The 20,904-nt window shown below is 40.0% G+C and overlaps 1 protein-coding gene across 1 annotated transcript in view; it reads left to right on the top strand.

Moving 5' to 3' along the window:
* The window catches only part of TMC2 (transmembrane channel like 2), a 499,206-nt gene that overhangs the window by 344,718 nt on the left and 133,584 nt on the right, over positions 1–20,904 (top strand). The window contains exon 13 of the mRNA XM_044058938.1: positions 17,428–17,667. Coding sequence (XP_043914873.1) covers positions 17,428–17,667 — 240 coding nt within the window. The remainder of the gene's footprint in view (positions 1–17,427; positions 17,668–20,904) is intronic.

Raw genomic sequence — 20,904 nt, 5'->3', positions numbered from 1 at the left:
ATCATCCATATAACAGCACGTATATCTTCTTCATAAAGATTACCACTACTCCTTGGTTTTATAAGATTACAATGGGATCAAAGCAAAACACTGAAACTTGAAGTGAATGCAAAGTGCTAAGTTTTTACTTCAGTATCACAGTTGTCATGGTGAATTGCAAATCTTAGTTTTAACAGCCAAAAGCAATTTAACCCATAGAGAAGCTACTGAAAGTTGATTTGGCATGTCTGTCTTCATCACTACTATCTTAGTTCTCCAAATGAGCAATGCATAGAATAATAAGTTCATAGGTTCATAGGTAGGTACTAGGCTATCTGCCCGAGGGCATTTATAAGCCTAGCCAGAGTGTGTCAGCTTTTGCCGCCCCATTGATTAATTAACTGATCCTCTGTCAAGCAGAGCCAATGAAGTGATCCCAGGAGTGTATTTTCTGTTACCCATCCACTCGTCAAGGTTTCTCTTGAAGAGTGTTAGTAAGGGGCTCTGCCTAATGTAATTTGGAATTTTGTTCCAAAGCATTCTGTGACAGGAATCTGTCCCTCCAGCATGTTCTATTTATTGTTGTGGTGAGGTTTAGCTCACTAGAGTGCGTGGCTCGCGGTGACTTGGATTTCTTTAGGTGGAGCATGTCCATCAATTCTGAGTTGGACATGGCTTTGTAAGTCAGGTAGAGATCACCTCTGAGTAAGCGATATGCCACTGAGTACAGCCAGAGTTTTTTCAGTCGGGCTGCATAGGACATATGTTTGAGACCAGTAATCCTCTTGGTGAGATACTTTTGTGGTCTTTCCAGCTGTTGGAAGTGTCTTGTGAGGTACATCTCAAATGCGACATTGTACTCTATGATCGGTCTAATGAGTGACGAGTAGAGGGGCACTATAACCTCTTTATTTCTAGATGTGAACACTTTAGTAATTAGATGGGCAACATAGAAGGATTTCCTAACTACTTTGGCAATATGATTGTCAAAGGAGAGATTACTATCTACCTGGGTCCCCAGATCTCTTATTACCTCTTCTGTTTTAAGGGGACTGCCACCTATGTGGTATTGCTAAAGAATTATAAACACTGTTCATAACAGTGGATTTTACATAACAAAGTTCTGTTGCAAAACAATATTCAACTTGTCTTAGTTGCTTCACTGAATCTTGAGTGGCTACCTTTATCTCTTGTGTGCAAACTTTGACATCTGAAGCCTCCTTTGTTTTATTAAATAACCATTTACAGACTCAGCAGTGAAAATCATTGATGTTAAGATTTATTTAAGAGTATTTGTACCTTGCAGTTTTTATTACTATTTTTTGCTTGTTCCTAATTCATTTATACTCATCCAGTCCTGATGTACAGGTTGAGAGTCTTTATTCAGTTAACCAAATGTGGCTCTTTACAATAGTGGTCTGGATGTGGGTACTCCTTTTGTAGATGTTGAATAGTAAGAACATAAGTATGGTTATGGATCTCAGCATTTTAATTTAATTTCCTTTGCAATTTGGTACTTTCCTTTTATTTCAATTAACGTAAAAGGGAAACAGTTATGTTAAACCCCACTGCATATAAGACTACGTGCTGACTCCAAAACATAGCTCATACCGTGTTCTTTTCACCGTCACACATTCCTCCAACTTATACACCTAGGTCACCATCTGAAAGTAATTGTGGTCTAATCATTTCAACCAAGAGCATGGGTCATAAAATCTATGTAAGCAAAACATTTAAAAAATGCTAAATCAATAATTAGCACAGACTACTTTTAGATTCATGTTCAGCTGCCATATACTGGGACTTTAAGAATAAATTCATTTCCATTGCAGAAGTAAAATCTTTCAGAAAAGCAGAGTTTACAAACATCACTGGTGGTAAGTGGTAGATTGCATATACTGCTGTTGTCTGTTGGAAAGACCAGGACTCATCTTCATGATGTTTGATTCCATTTTCTCCTTAGAAAAAAAAGCAGAAGTTAAGCAAAGTGATCATTGCAGTCAGCTAAGTGTGTCAGTTTTGCTTAATGTAAGCTGTTAATTAACCATCTGATGTTGTTAATCTTCATTCCTTACCGATGGGATATTGGTTCCGTCCTCGGTACCACGCTGGCCTCATACCAAGTTCGCATCAGCCAAAAACTCTCGACCCAAGATTCTACCCAGAATGCTCTGCTCCTTATTACCTCAGATCTCATTTGCTGTGTTGCTGTACAGCCATGTCAAGCCATTCTCTCTCAGCTAAGTGAACAATTTTTTGAAGTTTTTCTATTGTTAGTGTTTAAAAAGTTTCAATCAGTTACTATCTCTTTCCTCCTACCCTATCACAACTTTAAGACTCTCTCCTTATAGTTTTTTTCCCTTTTCTTATCTTTTTCTTACCATTGAGGTAATTCTCCATTACTATCATTAGTAATCCTTCTTCTCTCCCTTTCTTACCCTTCTGGGTATCTTTCTAGACTTTTTGGTAGTGTCGTTCTTCTCCCTTCATATCATTATGTTGGATAAAAAAAGTAGTGTTGGTTTCAAATAATGTTCGGAATGTGGCCGTAAGTTACAGCTTTTTGATGGCCATGATTTATGTGTCTATTGCTTGAATGTTTCCCACCTTTCAGTGGACCTCCTATGTGTGATTTGTAGATTTTTTTTGAACAGGACTTTAAATGAAAGGAAGAATAAATTAATTCTAAAAGGCCTCCTTAAAATTTGTTTCTGCGAGGCTATCTCTGGCTCAGAGGGTTCACCCCCTCCTGCTAAACCCCGTAAGAGGCTTTCTTCTTCTTCCTCCTCGAGGTCGATCACTTCATCTCCCTCTGGAGAGCGCAAGGAGTCAACTCACAAAAAGGTAAAAATTTTGAGCCCAGTGCTGTCATCTGTGGTCCTTTCGGCCCCAGCCACGGCACCGCCCCAGTTGATTCTCACTCCAGCTATGTCCTCTTTATCTCCACTGACACTGGAGTTCCTGGTGCAGACACTTAAGGCTCTGACAGTTTTGTGCCTTTATTGGCACCATCTCTACAGGTACAGTTTCTTTCGGCACCATTGGTGCAGAAACCTTTGGCTCCATCCTTGCCAATGCAGTCAACCTCCAGGATACTGCCCTCTATGGTGCAGACACCTTCAGCACTAACATGCTGTTCGGTGCAGTCCTTTTTAGCACCGTCATTATCGTGCAGACACCTTCCTCTATGGCACTGTATTCATCGGTGCAGACATTTGCCACACCACCCTTTATGGTGCAGACACCCTCGACACAGAGCTGCCTTTGTTATTGCAGATAACTTCGACACCATTCTCCTCGGTGCAGACGCCCTCGGTTCCTGGCTCTGCACCACACAAACTAGCAAGGACTAAGTACTCTCCTTCCTTGGATCAGTTTGTGGGAAGCCAGTATACCCCCTTTTTAGACAGGCCAGAATCTCCGTCAGGTCTCCCTATGAGGTTGACCAGGAGCCTCTCAGAACAGGATGCGTTGCGACTTGTTGACCAGTTGCTTGTGGCCAGGGGTCTCTCCAAACTGTCTAAAGCTGTGTTCCCTCTTCCAGGTGACTGTATTTCTCCACAGACTCCAACTTGCACTCCTCCTTTGACTTCCAGGGAAACATTGAAGTCCCTTCCTCTGACAGCAGCTTCCCTTCCTTCGACACCAACAGTGGACCTCACTTTGGAGCCGGAGATGTCCTTGTGGCCCTTGGTGCACTGGGCACTGGGCTGTTCACAAGCCAATGGCTGTGCCATGGGGGTAGGCATTCTTGGTTCCCCGCCAATTTTTTTTTATGGCACCCTCCAGGAATCCTCCTCCCCTCATTCTCTACAGTCCTCTTGAGACTCCTGTTCTAGGGGTCAGCTTGTTGCAGCAGGGTGTGACCCCGGTTCCAAGGTTGTCGTGTTCGGTTCTGGGCTCCCATCCCTGTTTGCGTGGTCTGGCCTTCCAGGCCATGGAGAGGGCACTTGACTCCACTGGCAAAACCTCCCTGTCGAAGTCCTCACCCCCCCTCTGTGCCGCAACTGTCACAAGCCACAACCACTGGGCCCCGGACACAAGGGCCTCAGGTTTCTCCCCCTCAGAAGATCCCCTCTTTGCAATCTTCTCCAGAGCTCCTCACTGAGGAAGTCCCTACAAGGCTTTGTGCAAGAGGAAACACATGGACTCCACTGAGGAGTCTTTGACCAAAGATACAGATTTTGATGATGGGGAAGGGTCCCCACTGTCACCCTCTGATGAGGTATCCTTTGGTGACATCCTGAAGATCCTAAGGCAGAGGGGTGACTGGAAGTCCTCCAACCCTTCCTCAGAGGAATCCATATTCCTGCAGGCCTTTCGTGCCCGGCCCCCTACCTCCTGGGTTATCACACCGGCCAATGAGCTTGTCCAGTGTGCATGGAAGGCTCGTGACACCTTGGAAGCTATACCTTGGAGGCCTGACAAGATTTTATCTCCCCCTTCTGAACAACCCCATTGGTCAAAAGGTCTTCCAGTAGATGCCATGGTGGTGGCAGCTGCAACCAGAAAAGACTTGGCAGAAGAGAGTCAGACTGTCCATTTGCCCAGCAAGGAATCCCAGGTGATAGACAGACTCGGGAAGCATGTGTTTGCTTCATTGACCTTCGCTGTAAGGTCCTTGAACTACTTGGCACACTTTACAAGGCTCCAGAGGGACCTTATCACTCAACTCTCTGAAACCTTGTCAGGAGCTGTTTCTGATGAGGTGCGTGACAATGTAGCTTCTCAGATAGCGACCCTAGAATCAATATACAATTCTTCCATGCACCTCATTTCACATACAACGGAAGGAGTGGCTAGAGCAACAGGCACAGGTATAGTCATGAGACGTCATGCCTGGATGCACCTTTGTGACTTTGCTGACTCCTTTAAGGCTTCCTTCATGAACACCTCTATCGAGGCCACGTCATTGTTTGGCCTAATGTTAAAGATACACTGGCAAGGTGTGAACAAGATGGCAAGACCCTGTCTGCCATTGGTGTCCAACACTCCACCTCTCAATGATTCTACTCCAGAAATCAGAGGAGCAGGAAGATATGGCACTGAAAATTACAGGGCTCTTTCTGTGACACATGTGCCAAGTTCTCCCCTAGGGGTAGAGGGGAAACTGTAATGGTAGATGCCCTTTTTGGGGTAGGAGAGGATTGCAAAACTGGGGTTCCAGAGATTCTTTCTCTGGACAACCCTACCAGCGCTCCTGAAGCGTTGTCCAACTGCTCACCTCTGGAAGTGATCTGGGGTTGTTTTTCCTTGTACTTCACTGCCTGGTGAACCATAACCATCGATTCTTGGGTACAATGGATAATATCCAGGGGCTGCCACATTCTCTTCCATCTCTGTCCCACCTCACCCAGGAAGCAGCATCACATGAAATCCGAAAGCTACTACAAAAAAAGAGTCATCCAAACGCCCCCCCCCCCAACCAGATAGGATCCAGTTTTTACTCAAGGATCTTTTTAGTGCCAAAAAAGACAGGGGACTGAAGACCGATTCTGGATCTCAGCACAATAAACAAATTTGTAAAAACAGAGAAATTCTGGATGGTCATGGTCAGGTCTATCCTTCCGCTTATTGGAAGAAGATGATTGGATGTGCTCTGTAGATCTTCAAGATGCATATTACCATATAAAAATGGACAGGTGCTCAAGAAGATACCTCCGCTTCCGCATAGGAGCTAGTCACTACCAATTTTGAGCACTGCCCTTCGGTCTCTCTACAGCCTCAGAGTGTTCACCAAGTGCATGGCAATGGTTATTGCTCACCTGCGACTTCAAGGATTCCAGGCGTTCCCATACCTTACTGCCCCCACCAAGCGTCTACTGGAAGAAGCCCTAGACTACACTCTTCTCACAGTTCAGTGCCTGTGAATCACTATAAACTGGGAGAAGTCCAACACAACCCCAGCACAATCCTTAGAATTCATCGGGGTTCTGTGGGACATGAGGAATGGCACACTATCTCTTCCGGATCACAGACTTCAAAGAATAAGACAACAGGTTCAGCCATTAATCTGTCACCACAAATCCTCTGCTCAGGGATCGATGGCAGCCTCGATCACCATTGTTCCTCTGGCCAGATTCCACATGAGACTTCTTCTGTGGTTACTTCTCACTCAGTGGTACCCTCTACAACATCCTTTGTCTTTTCACATAAGTGTAACTCAGAGATGCAAGCAAGATTTGCTCTGGTGAATGTCTCAAAATCCCCAACAATGGTCTTGGCCCTTCAGCCCCCATCAGCCGAAAGCCACGGTGACCACGGACACCTCCCTGATGGGGTGGGGGGCTATTTCAGGGAAACTCATTCCAAGGCACCTGGTCGGAGACAGAGGCCCATTTGCATATCAGTTTCCTGGAACTGAGGGCTGTGCTATTACCGCTGCAAATGTTCCACTCGATCCTTCCATCAGGGACTATTGCAATCCAGTCAGGCAACATGTCAGTAGTGTGGTACATCAACAATCAAGGGGCACCAGATCTTATCCGTTATGCTGAGAGGCCTTGAGAATATGGCAATGGGTGATAGCTTCCAACCGCTTTCTAATTGCAATGCACATTTCTGGGAGCTCCAACGTGATAGTGAACAAATTGAGCAGGTGCATTCTACAACCACATGAGTGGTACCTCAATCCTGTAATAGCGGCAAAAATTTTCAACCACTGGCACCAGCCTTGCTGTGATCTATTCACCTCCCCAATCAACTACAAGTGCAGCAACTGTTTTGCCCTGATCCCCCTCAGGGACAGTCACCGAGACACTCTATTGGAGACTTGGGCCCTCAGGTCTGCTTTATGCTTATCCTCCTCTACCCCTCATTTCCCAATTTATGAAGAAAGCATGGCAGTTGAAGAGCAAAGTGATCCTCATTGTTCCATATTGGCCTCGACAAGTTTGGTTCCCCTTCCTCTGGCCTCACCTGCTAGACTGACCATGGATTCTCAATCCAACCCCAACATTGATCTCCCATCCACAGGGTCTGACTCACCCAAATCTAACAAACCTGAAGCTGACAGCTTGGTTTCTCCACTTCCAGTGATTGCCAGGCAGAATAATCTCTCCTCCCCGGTGTGCAATATTCTCATTGCATCTCATAAATCATCCACCAGGCTAATCTATCAAAGCAAATGTTAAAGGTTTACATTATGGGCTGCGAACAAACAATTGGACCCCTTGTCAGCCCCAGTTTCAGTGGTATTAGATTACTTATCAGATCTTTTTCAGTCTGGTGTGTCAGCCTCTACTGTTCATGTTAATTTAACTGCCATTTCTAATTTCCAAATTGGCTTTCTGAACTCTTCACTCATGTCATACAGACTGTGTAAGACTTTCTTGAAGGGCATTTTCCACCTAAAACCTCCCTTTAGAAAACCAGTACAACCTTGGGATTTGGCCTTGGTTCTACAGGCCCTAACAGCTCCCCCTTTTGAACCTGCATCTTCATGTGATTTAAAGTACCTCTCTTGGAAAACTTTGTTTCTGGTTGTAATCACATCGGCCAGACATCTGTCAGAACTTCAAGCCTTATGCATTAAACATCCCTACCTCATTTTCCAAAAGGATAGATTATCACTGAGAACTAATTCTTCCTTTTTACTGAAAGTGGTGTCAGAGTGGTCTATCAACCAGTCTATTGACCTTCCAGTATTTTTTCCTAATCATGGGAGAGTATTGCCTGCACCCCTAGATGTTCACAGGCAAGTACGGTTTTATTTGGACAGAACAAAATCTACCTGTAAATCAGACCAACTATTTCTGGCCTTTTCTGGACCAAGGCTAGGTCATTTTGTCTCTAAAGTTACATTGGCATCATGGTTGAGAAATTGCATTACCTTCATCTACAACAAGAACAGCATCACTTTGCCTCACAAAGTGAAAGCCCATTCTACAAGGTCTATGGCAACTTCAGCAGCTTTCCATGCTAGGACTTCCCTCAATGACATTTACTCAGCTGTGACTTGGATCAAACCCCATACCTTTATCCTCCATTACAAATTGGATTTGGCCCCCAGAGGAAGAGCTTCTTTTGGTCCCATGGTGCTCAGGAATGTCCTTCCATGAGGGCCGCCCAGGGATACAGGTAGCTGGAGACTACCATCAGTAAGGAATGAACGAAGATTAACAACATCAGATAAAGAAGCTATATCTTACCATAATGTTCCATCTGTGTTGTTGATCTTCATTCATTCATTACTCCCCACCCTCCATCCCCGTCTGGAGGTTGCTGGTTGATCTCATATGCTCCTTTTTCCATTATTGTAGGTCTGTTATGACCAGAGGTAGCCTCTACTTTGTCTATCAACTTGCAAACTCGATCTGAGGTAACAGGGAGCAGAGCATTCTGAGTAAGATCTTGCTTCGAGAGTTTTTGGCTGACGCAAGCTTGGTATGAGGCCAGCTCAGTTCCATGGACAGACCCAATAACCTATCAGTAATGAATGAATGAAGATCAACAGTACAGATGGAACGTTATGGTAAGACATAACTTCTTTTTTGTGGCTCCTGGATCAAATTCCTTTAATTTCCACTTGTAAGCTGTTGGACTCTTGACTAGTTCCTTAACCCCACAGTGCTCTTATGCCATCTCTGAAATGATGCAACTGTGGTCAGTGGGGCTACTTGTACAATAAATGAATAAGAAAAGTAGAAACAAAAAACAAATAAGAAAAATAAAATGATACCCATTTGTATTTTACATCTTGATTGTTCTGTTCTCCACTTTAGCATAAAGAGTTTCATTCACTCCTTTTTACCATTGTTATAAACTGATATTATACAATGTCAAGGGAAAATGATTTCTAGTTACACAGTGCTTGAGGTAGGAAACCTATATTATCAAAGCCTTATTACTTGAACTATAGGTGCATTTTAAATTTAAAGTACACCTGGGAAATTGCATAATCATACTAAGATGCGAATGTAATAGGGCATATGGAATTTACCCATCTATCATGCGGTTTAAATACTCAGATACACCATGTGACAGTATTGCTACACCTCCAAAAGATATATTTCCTGCAATGCCCAATTATTTAAGTGTTAGACAGCTTTGGTTTTCTGTACACTGTAATTCTGCCATTGCTAAAGTATTCTAGTTACATTTAGTCATTAAAAATAACATACTGCTTTTCATATTTTACTCTCACTTTTTTATTTAACCAGCTACCATTGTATTTTGTTTTGCTTCTTGCCATGTACATTTTCATAGATTGTATTTCTTCTGTTACTGCTTCACCTCTGTGGTTTTTAATGGTTCTGTTACTTTCTGAAGTGGATAATGTCATTCTTTTTTTTCTAGTATCACACATTTTATGTTTAACACTATTTCAGTGTCTCTTCTTAACATCACATACCAGGATCTTTCCTAGAAATATATTCACTAATCTGAAATTTCTCTTGCTAAAGGATCTGTATAATACAAAGTTAAACTTTTATCCATTATAACAGTTTTCATATATGGAGAAAATTCTTTGGTTTGAAGATTTTTCAGTCTTCTCCATTGTCATGGATGGGTAAGATATGTTCAACATTTATGGAATTTGCTACATCTCTTTATAGAATTTCTCCATCTTCCTGGAGCTGAACATTTTCATTGCAACCCTGCTGTCCTTTATCTTTAGATGGTATGTGAATTGAACAATAATCTGTTTTCTGGACTCTTCCCCTCTCCTAAGCTAATCTAACTAACTGGTATTTAACCTTTTTTGTCCTTTTATGTCTAACGATACTCATTTCATTCACAATGGAGACCTTCAGTTTGTATAGCTAATTTCATTTAGATGTTCTTATCATTGAGGTATATTTTGACTGCACAGTTTAGCCATTGTCACTATGATATTTGTTATCCTAATGATAGCGTCAAGGTCCACCTTATGAATCACAGGGATTTTTTTTATGTTACACTGATTGAGATATTTTTGATCTGCCCTATACCATTATTTCTTAGTTGACCTTAATCTAAAGTTTCCTATTTTGTAGTTTTTTTTAACAAGTAGTGGGGTGGACCATATGACCACTAAGTAGGACTGGAGATCCACAGAATCTTAGCCAGTGTGGCCATGACCTTACATTTGTATTCACATTCTAACAAGCTGTCCAGAGGCAGGACTATAACATAATTCCTGGACTGGACCTGAAGACTGTTGCTGCTAAGCACTTGTCTACACCTAATCTAGCATGTTTCTTGTCACCTGTGTCTTTGATTGTCTTCTAATCCATTGGGTTCCCGCTTGTACCATTTTTGATTGACAAGCATTCCTAACATAAGCCATAGGTTCAGAAATAACGACCTTAGTTTACTAGGAAACAGATGAGAAGTGCTCCATCATTAACCTACTGTTCTTGATTATATGTGTGTATTTTAAATTACTAGAACCCAAATAAATGTTCAGAATGGCCCCAACTTTAAAATTCAGACACAAATTTATTACAGATAACTGCACGTAAACTTTTGTTCAAACACTATACAACTGAACTTCTTCAGACAATGTTAGGCAGTTCCAATCACATATTTATACAATCAACCCAAGTTCTTAATTATCCTACTGGGAATCAAATGGAAGCATTAAAGTGGCAGATCATTCTTTTATATATATATATATATATATATATATATATATATATATATATGTATATGTACCTAAACTTGCATAGCCCATATTTTTATTTCTTTATCTGACCAGGGATTTCAGCCTAAGAAAACATGCCAAGGAAAAATTATCATTCAGACCTGGGAAAGAGAATGCATCCAATTTCAGTTGCCACAGTAATTCTCTCAGTTCTAATTCCAAAGCCCAAGGTCCCCCTCTTATATGTTTAATCACTTGATCAATGATCATATATATATATATATATATATATATATATATATATATATATATATATATATATATATATATGTACCTAAACTTGTTAGAAATACCGCTATTTTTTTTTGTTGGTTTGTAACAGCTGACAAGTTGGAAATAGCGTTGTTCTCATTTACTGCTACTTAAACTAATCCACTATAGCCAGTGGTATTCACATTACCAGTATTGTTGCCAGAACAAACTTCAATTTGGACTGCAAGAGCTTCCACTCTTTGAGATAAGTACTGAATCAACGCAACTACATTTGGTTTCGAATCCGTTCCGGAAAGCCCAGTAGAGAAAAGTCTTGGTGAGTTGGATAACGCCTCCTGCTCCATTTGAAACAAAACAAACTAATCCAAAGTAACAAACAAGCACAAACTGATAGAATCCAAATAAATGGTCAAGACGGCTCCAACTTTAAAATTCAGACACAAATTAATTACAGATAACTGCATGTAAGCGCTTTCATTTAAACACTATACAATTGAACTTCTTCAGACAATGTTAGGCAGTTCCAATCACATGTTTATACAATCAACCCAAGTTCTTAATTATCCTATTGGGAATCAAATGGAAGCATTTAAAGTGGCAGATCATTCTTTTTCTATGTATATGTACCTAAACTTGCATAGCCCATATTTTTATTTCTTTATCTGACCAGGCATTTTAGCCTAAGAAAACATGCCAGGGAACAATTATCATTCAGACCTGGTAAAGAGAATGCATCCAATTTCAATTGCCATAATAATTCTCTCAGTTCTAGTTCCAAAGCCCAAGGTCCCCCTCTTATATTTTTGTTCACCTGCTCAATGATCATATATTTAAATGTATGGTCATGATTTTGTTCTACATGTCTAGCTAAAGCATTATTTAGGTTGTTTCTACTAATGCTGTATTGGTGCTCATATATCCATTGTTTAAATGCCTTTCAACAACTTAAATAATGCTTTTATTATATATATATATATATATATATATATATATATATATATATATATATATATATAATTATTATATATATACTAACTCAGAGATCTCACAACCTCTGGGGAAAGGGAATATTCCCCTACCCAGAGATTGTCAATCTGTTTCAGTTGACCACACAGCTGTTAATCTAGATGGTTGCTCGGCTGCCCTAACAGTCTGTGTCAGCATTCGCTAGCAGTCAGTTGCAAAGCTAAATATCAGTGATGTTGCTGTTTTAGACAGGACAGTCTAACAGTTCAGACCCTCACCCCACTACAGGGATACTATTTGATATTGGCATTTCTTTTAATTTAAAACCAAGCATGTGCCTGAATAATGCCTTTGATGACTATTATTGGCCTCTCAGTAGTCCAGTAGTCTACATTTCATGTATCTACATCTATGCAACTGTTCTCAACCATGGGCATGTTTCTCTCTCATTTTCTCAAAGAAGTTAGAGCTCAAATTTGAGTCTAAAAGAAAAAAAAACATTAAACCAGTGACAGATGTATATGGTTTGATAGATTTTAGTAGGAATTTCAAATGAGTGTTAATTGGATATATTTGCATATTTTATTTTTTTATTTATTTTATTTTATTTTACATTTGTTGACCGGGCTAGTCTAACTGGATATATTTCCATTTTCAGTAGAGGCCCGGGGAGAAAAGCTCCAACATAGCACAAAATATAATATACAAATGTATAACTAATAAAGTAGGAGGAATTTAGAATACAAAGAAGGAGTTTAAAAAAGTACAATACTAAGAAGGATGAGTATAAAGTATTATAACAGTCATCTAATTGTATGATAAGAGAGATACATTAAAGTTCATTGATAGTTTACATAAATACTGGAAGTTATATAAATCTAACTATTACCAGTTTTTAGCATACTGAGGGGTGTGCAGAGTACGATTGTGTATCCAGAGGCAGTGTGAAGATAGAAATAGGAAAGGTTGGAGATTAGTCAGGGTTACTGCAGGGACATAACCAGTGTGATTTTAGGTGACTTTTGAGTTTTTGCTTAAAGAGTGACAGTGAAGGTAGTAGAGTTAGATCTATAGGTAGAAGGTTCCAGTTTTTCCCAGGAGTATTGGAGAAAAGGCTGTTGCCTGCTAAGTTATTGGACTTACTTATGCTAGCAAGTAATTTACTAGAAGAGCGTAGGGAATTAAGATTATTATAAGGGGTAATGAGGTTAGCAAGTATTGGAGTATTATTTGATTGGTAAAAGATTTTATGGGCAGTGGTGAGTAGGGAAATAATTAGCATGTTAGGAAGTTCAAGCCAGTCTAGCTGCTTTAGATTCAGGCAATGGTGAGTTTGAAATGCATTGCCAGTGGCAAATCTGGCAATATTGTTGTAGGAGCTTGCTAGTTTGAGAAGATTATTTTTTTTTAGATTAGCGTAAATAGGTGAGACGTAAAGAAGAGTTGAGATTAAGTGAGAGTGGGCAATGGTGGTTCTAGCTATAGGAGTTAAGAAGGGTTTGATTCTATATAAGGAGCCCATTTTTCTGTTCACTGTTTGTATGGTGTTATTTATATGGCTATCGAAGTTAAGGTTGTTATCGATTGTGACTCCTAATAGTTTGGTGGTAAGATTGGGGAAGATAAGGGTGCCATTGTTTGATTTGATAGAGAAGTCTATAGGAGAGGCCCTATTGGTAGGAGTAAAGAGTAGGAGCTTGTTTTTTTTGGCGTTCAAAAGGAGGCAGCATTTCAAGAACCAAACTTCTACTGAGTTGAATACTTTTTGAGTTAGTGAGTGTAGTTCAGAAATGGAGTTGGCAGAACATATAAGTGTGGAATCATCTGCATATTGAATACAGGTGGCTTCAGGGATTGCTACATGAAGGTCATTGATGAATAAAGAAAAAAGAAGAGGTCCTAAAATGGAGCTATCATATCTAGCATATCTATCTATCTATCTGTCTATATATATATATATATATATATATAAAACAAGAGAGAGTTAGTTATACTTCAGAATAAACCTTCCTTTTTCTCATGTCTCATCACATGAGCAACTCTAATATCAGTACGGGAAATCTGAACTGAGTCTCAGGTTCATTTACCAAATCTTTTTTTAATCAGCATATGAAATGGTACCTGTCTTTATAAGCAGGGAAGTAGAAGCATAGATAGGGTGGGGCAAAGAGGGTAGCTGCCCCACCACAATCAGGAGATGTCATTCGATCAGAAGTGTGATACCAGCACTGATTTCTGTACTGATGTATGGTTATTCTGTTTTCAGATGTAGCTCTGATACATCTCCATACTATAGAATACTGTGCTGAAAGAAAATTTTAAGCAGACACTCTTACAATGGAAGAATTTAAAGGAACAGAGAATGTAAATATGAAAATATGAAAGAAATATGATAATTAAGTGAGGGTAGGATGCTTACATGGTCTGAATACAGCAGTACTCTCTGCTGAAGTTAGAGATTATGTAAGATAAAGTTAAGGAATAGTTGCACAGCTGAGTGAAGCAAAAGGCAGTGAAGGGATTTTATGAGTGGACTGCTGAAGAGTTGGTTCTGAATCAATCTGGTATTCAAAAATAGAAATGTTTTATCCATGTAATAAGTGTCAGGAGATAAAAGGGTTACAGATGGTCAGTGCAGAATATGCCATGGTCAAAGTAATGCAACAAATATATTTGCAAAGGACAGTTACTTCAAGTGCAGCAGGACTACAGTAACAGAGCTGATGAAGCAGGGACAGGATGACAATGCTATGTGTCTGTTTCTGAGACAGGGAGTCAGCAGCAGAGCTAGGGCTGGGCCACTATTAAACTGTGAGATAATAATGAAAGTATTGCCATTGTACTGACCAGATACAGGAGAAAGGAATTTGTCCAAAATGAATGGGGAAAATCCATTCCAAAGTTTTCAGAGTTTCTGGAAATCTTAATTTCTAATAGAATGTGAGCTGATGATCAAAGTTCAGCCTTAAGTAACAATGGAACTTCATTTCTTCAGCAGGAAAACCAGTGAGTGTAGCAGCGTTTTAATTAAGAAAATTCTGTCGTTTCACTTTTCTCCAGGGTTGTTTGAGCATGGACTTGATCACCATGCAGATAAGAAAGGAGGGTTCAAGGGGGAAAGGTACGCCTGGAGAGTGCAGGGGGAACCCCTTACAAAAATACTTTTTTTCATTATCATGAATCTTCAACCAATTACTTTCACCCCACTTATTCTGCTACTATTTTTGTTGATAAGTGAAAGAGCACACATTTAGTCCCATTATACCTCTCAACTGTACTTCATTTTAAGGAACTGCTTCTCATTTAATTTCATTAGAAGTTTTTTTTTCCTCACTGCAATGATTTGTCATACATTCTGTGTTAAGATTTTTAAGGAAAAGTTTACAATAAATTAATAATGACTCAAAGAGCTCCATTAACAACACATGATGTAAATGTAAAGCAGCATGTTAATGATGTTGTGAGCTTCCTGATCCAGTTGTGAGCCACTGTTCCACATTTTGCCCATTTGTTCCCCACTTGGAGAGCCACTTTTCTACATCTAACAGTCTCGATCTTGAGAGCTATGCCCTCCACGTTCTCTCACCTACAGCATCAAGGAATTTATCATTAACTATTCCTTAAATGAAAATTATTTAGGAGTAGACTCTCTAATGAAGCTTCAGCAACTGATATGTGCGGTATGAACTTATCAGTTCAAAACACAATTATTACATGTATAGGTTCCTTTTCTAGTTATTCCAGGAGTTAATAATATAATAAAATAAAGTAAGTCTTTTAAATTGTCTAAGTTGTTTTAATTAATTAATTGTTTTATCATTTGGTATTTGCTGAAGAGTATAAATGTTGGTCACTGGTTGTATGAGATGTTTTTGCCTGATGAAACAATATTGCGAAAGTCTTTACTTGCACATTAAATGTTTTTTACTGACTCCAGATTGCTTCACTTTCTGTTGTCTAACAGCATTTAAAACAGTTCATTCTACAGAGGGAAACTGTGTTTCTGCCTGCTGCCTGTTTGACAACAATAAAGTGTTTTCGTGTTTTTTCAAATAATTGAAACACTGTACACTCCTACACTTTGTTTTTGTATCTGGTAGTGCATCGAACGGATAAAGTACCATGGATTAATCATTTAGCCTAAATTGTCCACTCCGGTGGCTTAGCGAGATAAAGTTCTGACTATGGCCCAGGTGACTCAGGTTCAGTTTGTGGCCTGGGACTGATGGAGTAGGAAGAAGGGATGGACATTACCATACTGGAAGTGGGTGGGTGGAACTATGGGTATCTCCTGCACTGATCTCTGGTGGAGGCTGGAAACATCATGCTCATAAGCATGTCTATAAGAGGGGAATAAGGAAAACATGACTGCACTGCCATGGAGTGACACTATGCACATCTTCATTGCATGCCTGCCTCTTGACCTTGGTTTGCAGAAGGGAGGGGGATAACAAGGGATAGGCCATAAACTGTAACCCCTCCCAGATGGATGTTAGATAGCGTGACCCACCAGGATGTCCTTTGGATCCTTATTTGTCCCCAGCAAAATCTGTAGGCATCAGACTGTGGGTAAAATGGAGTGCCAGCAATGATGTAGGGCAATGGGATGGCTGTCCAAATGAAAGAAAGTGGTGGAAAAAATGTTTACTCTGAATTACTTATATATATTTTGTATTTACCCTTTCCATTGTGGTCATGGTTGACAAAGGTCAAAGAGATACTTAGCCAGTTGGCACATTAGTAAATTAAATTACATTTTTTTAAGTAAAATATTTTTCTATTGGCTTTGAATGCTGCTTTCAAGAATATTTGACAATAATGCATTTCACTAGCAATGAGTCTTAATGGAGGGAAATCAAAAGTGCACTGTAAAACAAAACACATACACACAAAGCAAACCTCCAAGTTGCATAAACCAAGTCCTCAGATAGGAGCGCTCCATCTAATTGTGTGACATCTAAAAACTGCATGAAACAATGTGGCATAATGATTGCATGTTTTTGTTGATGACATGTTAGTATGTTTGAGCTTCGTTTCCACAAATGTTGTAGTATGTGTTTGGGTTGGAGGATCCAAAGAGGGAAAAGGTGAGTTTTACATTTGTGTCCCAGTCTTTGCATTTATTTCTGAGTTTGTGGAACCCCAGAGTTAGTGTATATAAATCAGTCTATAGTACTAGAGCTTGCACATCAGTGAGGTCTAGGAGAACTTGTCTTCTGTAAAAATTGTTGAATGTTTGGCATTTTTTTTTACTAATAATTATTTCAGATCCCAGTTACTTACATTGTTAAATGTTTTAGTTTTATAAAGAGTGAATAAGCAAGATGCAATTATTCATAATAAATCCCCTCTTGTGGATATCAGAGAAATGTTGTAAAATCTAACCAGGAACACATATGGAAATGGCAGTATATTTCCTGCAAATGTTATTATTAATACCTAATACTATCCTGCTATGACAGCAGTAGTGCAATAAAATTTACCAGATTATTCAACATTTTGTGGCAAATGATCATGACTGCTGCATATTGCATTCTGTGCATTCTTGTGTGGAGTTTAATATACACACAACACTTTTCTACTGTGTACTGAGACAGTTCTAGCCAGCTATTTCAGCTAACATTTATCTTTTTTGACTGTAGGATGGGTGCGTTTTATGCTCCTGGTCTGGTGGGATTAAACATTCTTCGTCTGCTAACATCCATGTACTTCCAGTGTTGGGCAGTCATGAGCAGCAATGTACCGCACGAGCGTGTGTTCAAGGCCTCACGATCGAATAACTTTTACATGGGTCTTCTCCTCCTGATCCTCTTCATGAGCCTGCTGCCAGTTGCTTACACTATTATGTCACTTCCTCCTTCATTTGACTGTGGACCATTTAGGTAATGATCTACAAAATATATACTAGCAAATAAACAGAATAGCCAGAATATCAGGGTTTAGCCACTTAACCTATACTGCATTCAGTTCAGACTCTGTCATCTCAACATTTGAAGTTATATTGTCAAATAATCTGCAATGGCTTCATTACAATTCATCAAGAGCAAATTGATAAGGTTCTTATGACTAAGTTCAGCTTCCTGATGTTAAACCCCCTTATTGCTAATTTTACAGAGGGAATTATTGCCAGTGTAGTTTCTTAGTGTGTACAAGCAGTGAAGGTGATGCAGCTAACCTTTTCTTCACATTTGTACAACCACAAAGCTAACATATATTAGTTCAGAAGGTGCTAACAACACTTGCTTAAAAGAAAATGTGGGGATGAGCTCCCCACAAGTTGACTTGATTGAGATGAGACCTTGTCAAGTTGACCATCGGAGGCTCATAGGTGACGCATGTGCATTTCATCTTCTAGAAGTATGACTATTTTTTAAACATTTAATATTCCAGCTGATGTATTAATCGGATTCCATACACTAGATCGAATTTTCACTAATTCGAAATAGTGCATGGAATGCTCACTGCAGCGAAAGTGCACTTAATTAAAAGTGCACTTACGCGAAGTTAAGTACAGCAAACGGGTGTTGTACTGAACTTCCGTGCAATACTCATGGACCTTAGGGTTAGGGCACGGGTCATAGTAAGGGGATAGCCCATAGGGCTATCCCCTTACCAGGACCTGTGATGACTTGCAGTGAAGGACATAGAAATGTCCTCCACTATGGTGCGATAGTCACGAACCTTAGGGTTAGGGTATGGGTTAAGGTTTACTAACTATCCCCTTACCCTAACCCTAAGGTCTGTGACTATCACACCATAGTGGAGGACATAGCTTGTTTTTTATGTCCTCCACTGTGCTGCGGTACTTTGGTGAAGTGCACTTTCGCGAAAGTTCACTTTCCTTAAAGTGAACTTTCGCAGAAGTGTGGCTTCCTATTACAAGTTCGAAGTAGTGATCTTTCATTCATGTAATAGGAATCCGTATTAATCACATGTCAAAACATGCATTTAGTAAACAATGTTGTATATCTCCAGAAAATGCTGACCTGAAAGCAAAGGAAAACACAGGAAGTTATATAAAATCTTCCGACCCATTACTGATGGATTTACTGTATATCAGCAAGACAGATGGCATCAGAAATAGCCAGTCTAAGGATCTAAACATTTTCTACAACATCATCAGAATGGTTTGTAGGGACAGGTATATCTCACAGAAGATACCAGTTCTGTGGAACAGACTCTCCATCCACATAAAACAAAGTTCATCCTTGTCCATATTCAATGCAACTAATATATATGTATGGGGAACAGAAAATGTACCCCAGGACTACCCCCTCTACTACTAATGGACAGAGACAGCTCTTAAATGCTTTATCACATGCATGAGTCTCCTCCAATTATCTAAGGTATGATCCCAGTTATTCTCATTAGGATAATATATATAGGTATTGACCATGGAATGGGTAAGACCAATCTATACCAAATGGGATAGGTACTTTTGAGCACAAAAAGGGAAGTTGGCTAGGCTTAAAATGGCCTTCATGGGCAACTAGCCTAGTACTTACCTATGAACCTATAAGCAAAAGTAGCCTATATTGATCTAACTACCTCATATGAAAATAATTTCATGGCAGACAGTTCACTGACTTCTTCTTGCTGAACTAAGTTCACCAATAATCAAGTTCCAGACAAAAATACATACCAAGAAATAATATGAAAGAGTTAAATTTGTCCAATAACTGATATGTAAGTAAGTGCACTATACAGCTTTGTCGTAGAATAAACAATATTGTACAATGGAAAGAGACAGGGAACAACAGGCATGCCTCTCAACCTTGCAGTGCAACAATTTCTGATTCAGAGACAGCCCTAGCAGGATGCTGCAACACAAAAACAGACAACACTATGGTGGGCTGCATCTGCAGCCATACAATATGCTAATAAGGCATTCCAGGGGTGAGGCAAATGCAAATTAGCCATGTACTTCCCACAGAACTGCCTGCAGGAAGGCATTTGTGCAGCTGAGAGATTCTCTGAATTGCTCAGCTATGTAATGATTATGGCAAAAAGGCTGTGTTCATCTACAGGTAAGTGCTGGGGAGTGTAGTGGTTAGGTGGATTTAGGGGGCTTGTGAGTGAGTTTATATGATGTCTGAGTATCTGCATGGGAGTTAGGAGTAGGAGGTTAAGCAAGGGGTGTGTATGTATGGAATGAATATGTGTGTGTGTGTGTGTGTGTGTGTGTGTGTGTGTGTGTGTGTGTGTGTGTGTGTGTGTGTGTGTGTGTGTTTGTGTGGTTGCCATACTTCCACACACCCCCTAGGCTAATGAGCAAAGCCAGCAACATTACAACATTTGTTGGGGGACTACTAGCCACCAGGGATAACTCTTCAGACATGGGTCAGGAGAAAACACTAGCCACCAGGGATAACTCTTCACATCTGAGTTGGGGGAAACACTAGACACCAGGGATAACTCCTCAGACATGGGACAGTGGGCACTTAAATAAAAATGTTAAAAAAAAAAAAAAAAAAAAAAGATGAGTCGAACCACTAGACACCAGGGATACTGTTATAAGTAGTGTGCCATAAAGGCAGTAAAAGGGATTTCAAACCCTGTACCCTTTCACTCCAACAGGGGATATTAGTCCCCAGTAAAATCACTAGACATCAGGGATGTGATGAAAAAATATGTGTTAAAAAGAAGTGAATTGTAAGGAGGAAGAGTTACACTCTGCCGCCTTGCCGCAGTATTAAGTATTAACCCACTGCTTTAACTGATGCTAATGCAGCAGAGGTATTTTAAACATGTATGGAGGATAGGTTCATAGGTTCATAGGTAGGTACTAGGCTATTGGCCCTAGGGCCTATATAAGCCTAGGCAAAACAACCTGGCTTGAAAATGTCGAGCAGAGCCACAGAAGTGATCCCGGGTGAATTTCCTATCCCATCCAATCATCAAAGATTTTTTTGAAGAGTGCTAATGAGGAGCTTTGTTAGTTTGTTCCAGAGTATGGGAAGTCTCTGGGACATGAATCTATCCCCAGCATGTTCTGTTTATTGTGGTGATGAGGTTAGGTCCCTAGAGTGTGTGTGGCTCATGGGGATTGGGATTTTTTTCTTGTGAGAGCATGTTCTATGATCTCGGGCATTATTCAATGCCTGCAACATTTCATGATG

This window comes from Protopterus annectens, chromosome 17.part0 (assembly GCF_019279795.1).
Source record: "Protopterus annectens isolate FY-2018-M chromosome 17.part0, PAN1.0, whole genome shotgun sequence".
Lineage (NCBI taxonomy): Eukaryota > Metazoa > Chordata > Ceratodontiformes > Protopteridae > Protopterus > Protopterus annectens.
This window is presented reverse-complemented; position numbering and strand designations above follow the sequence as displayed.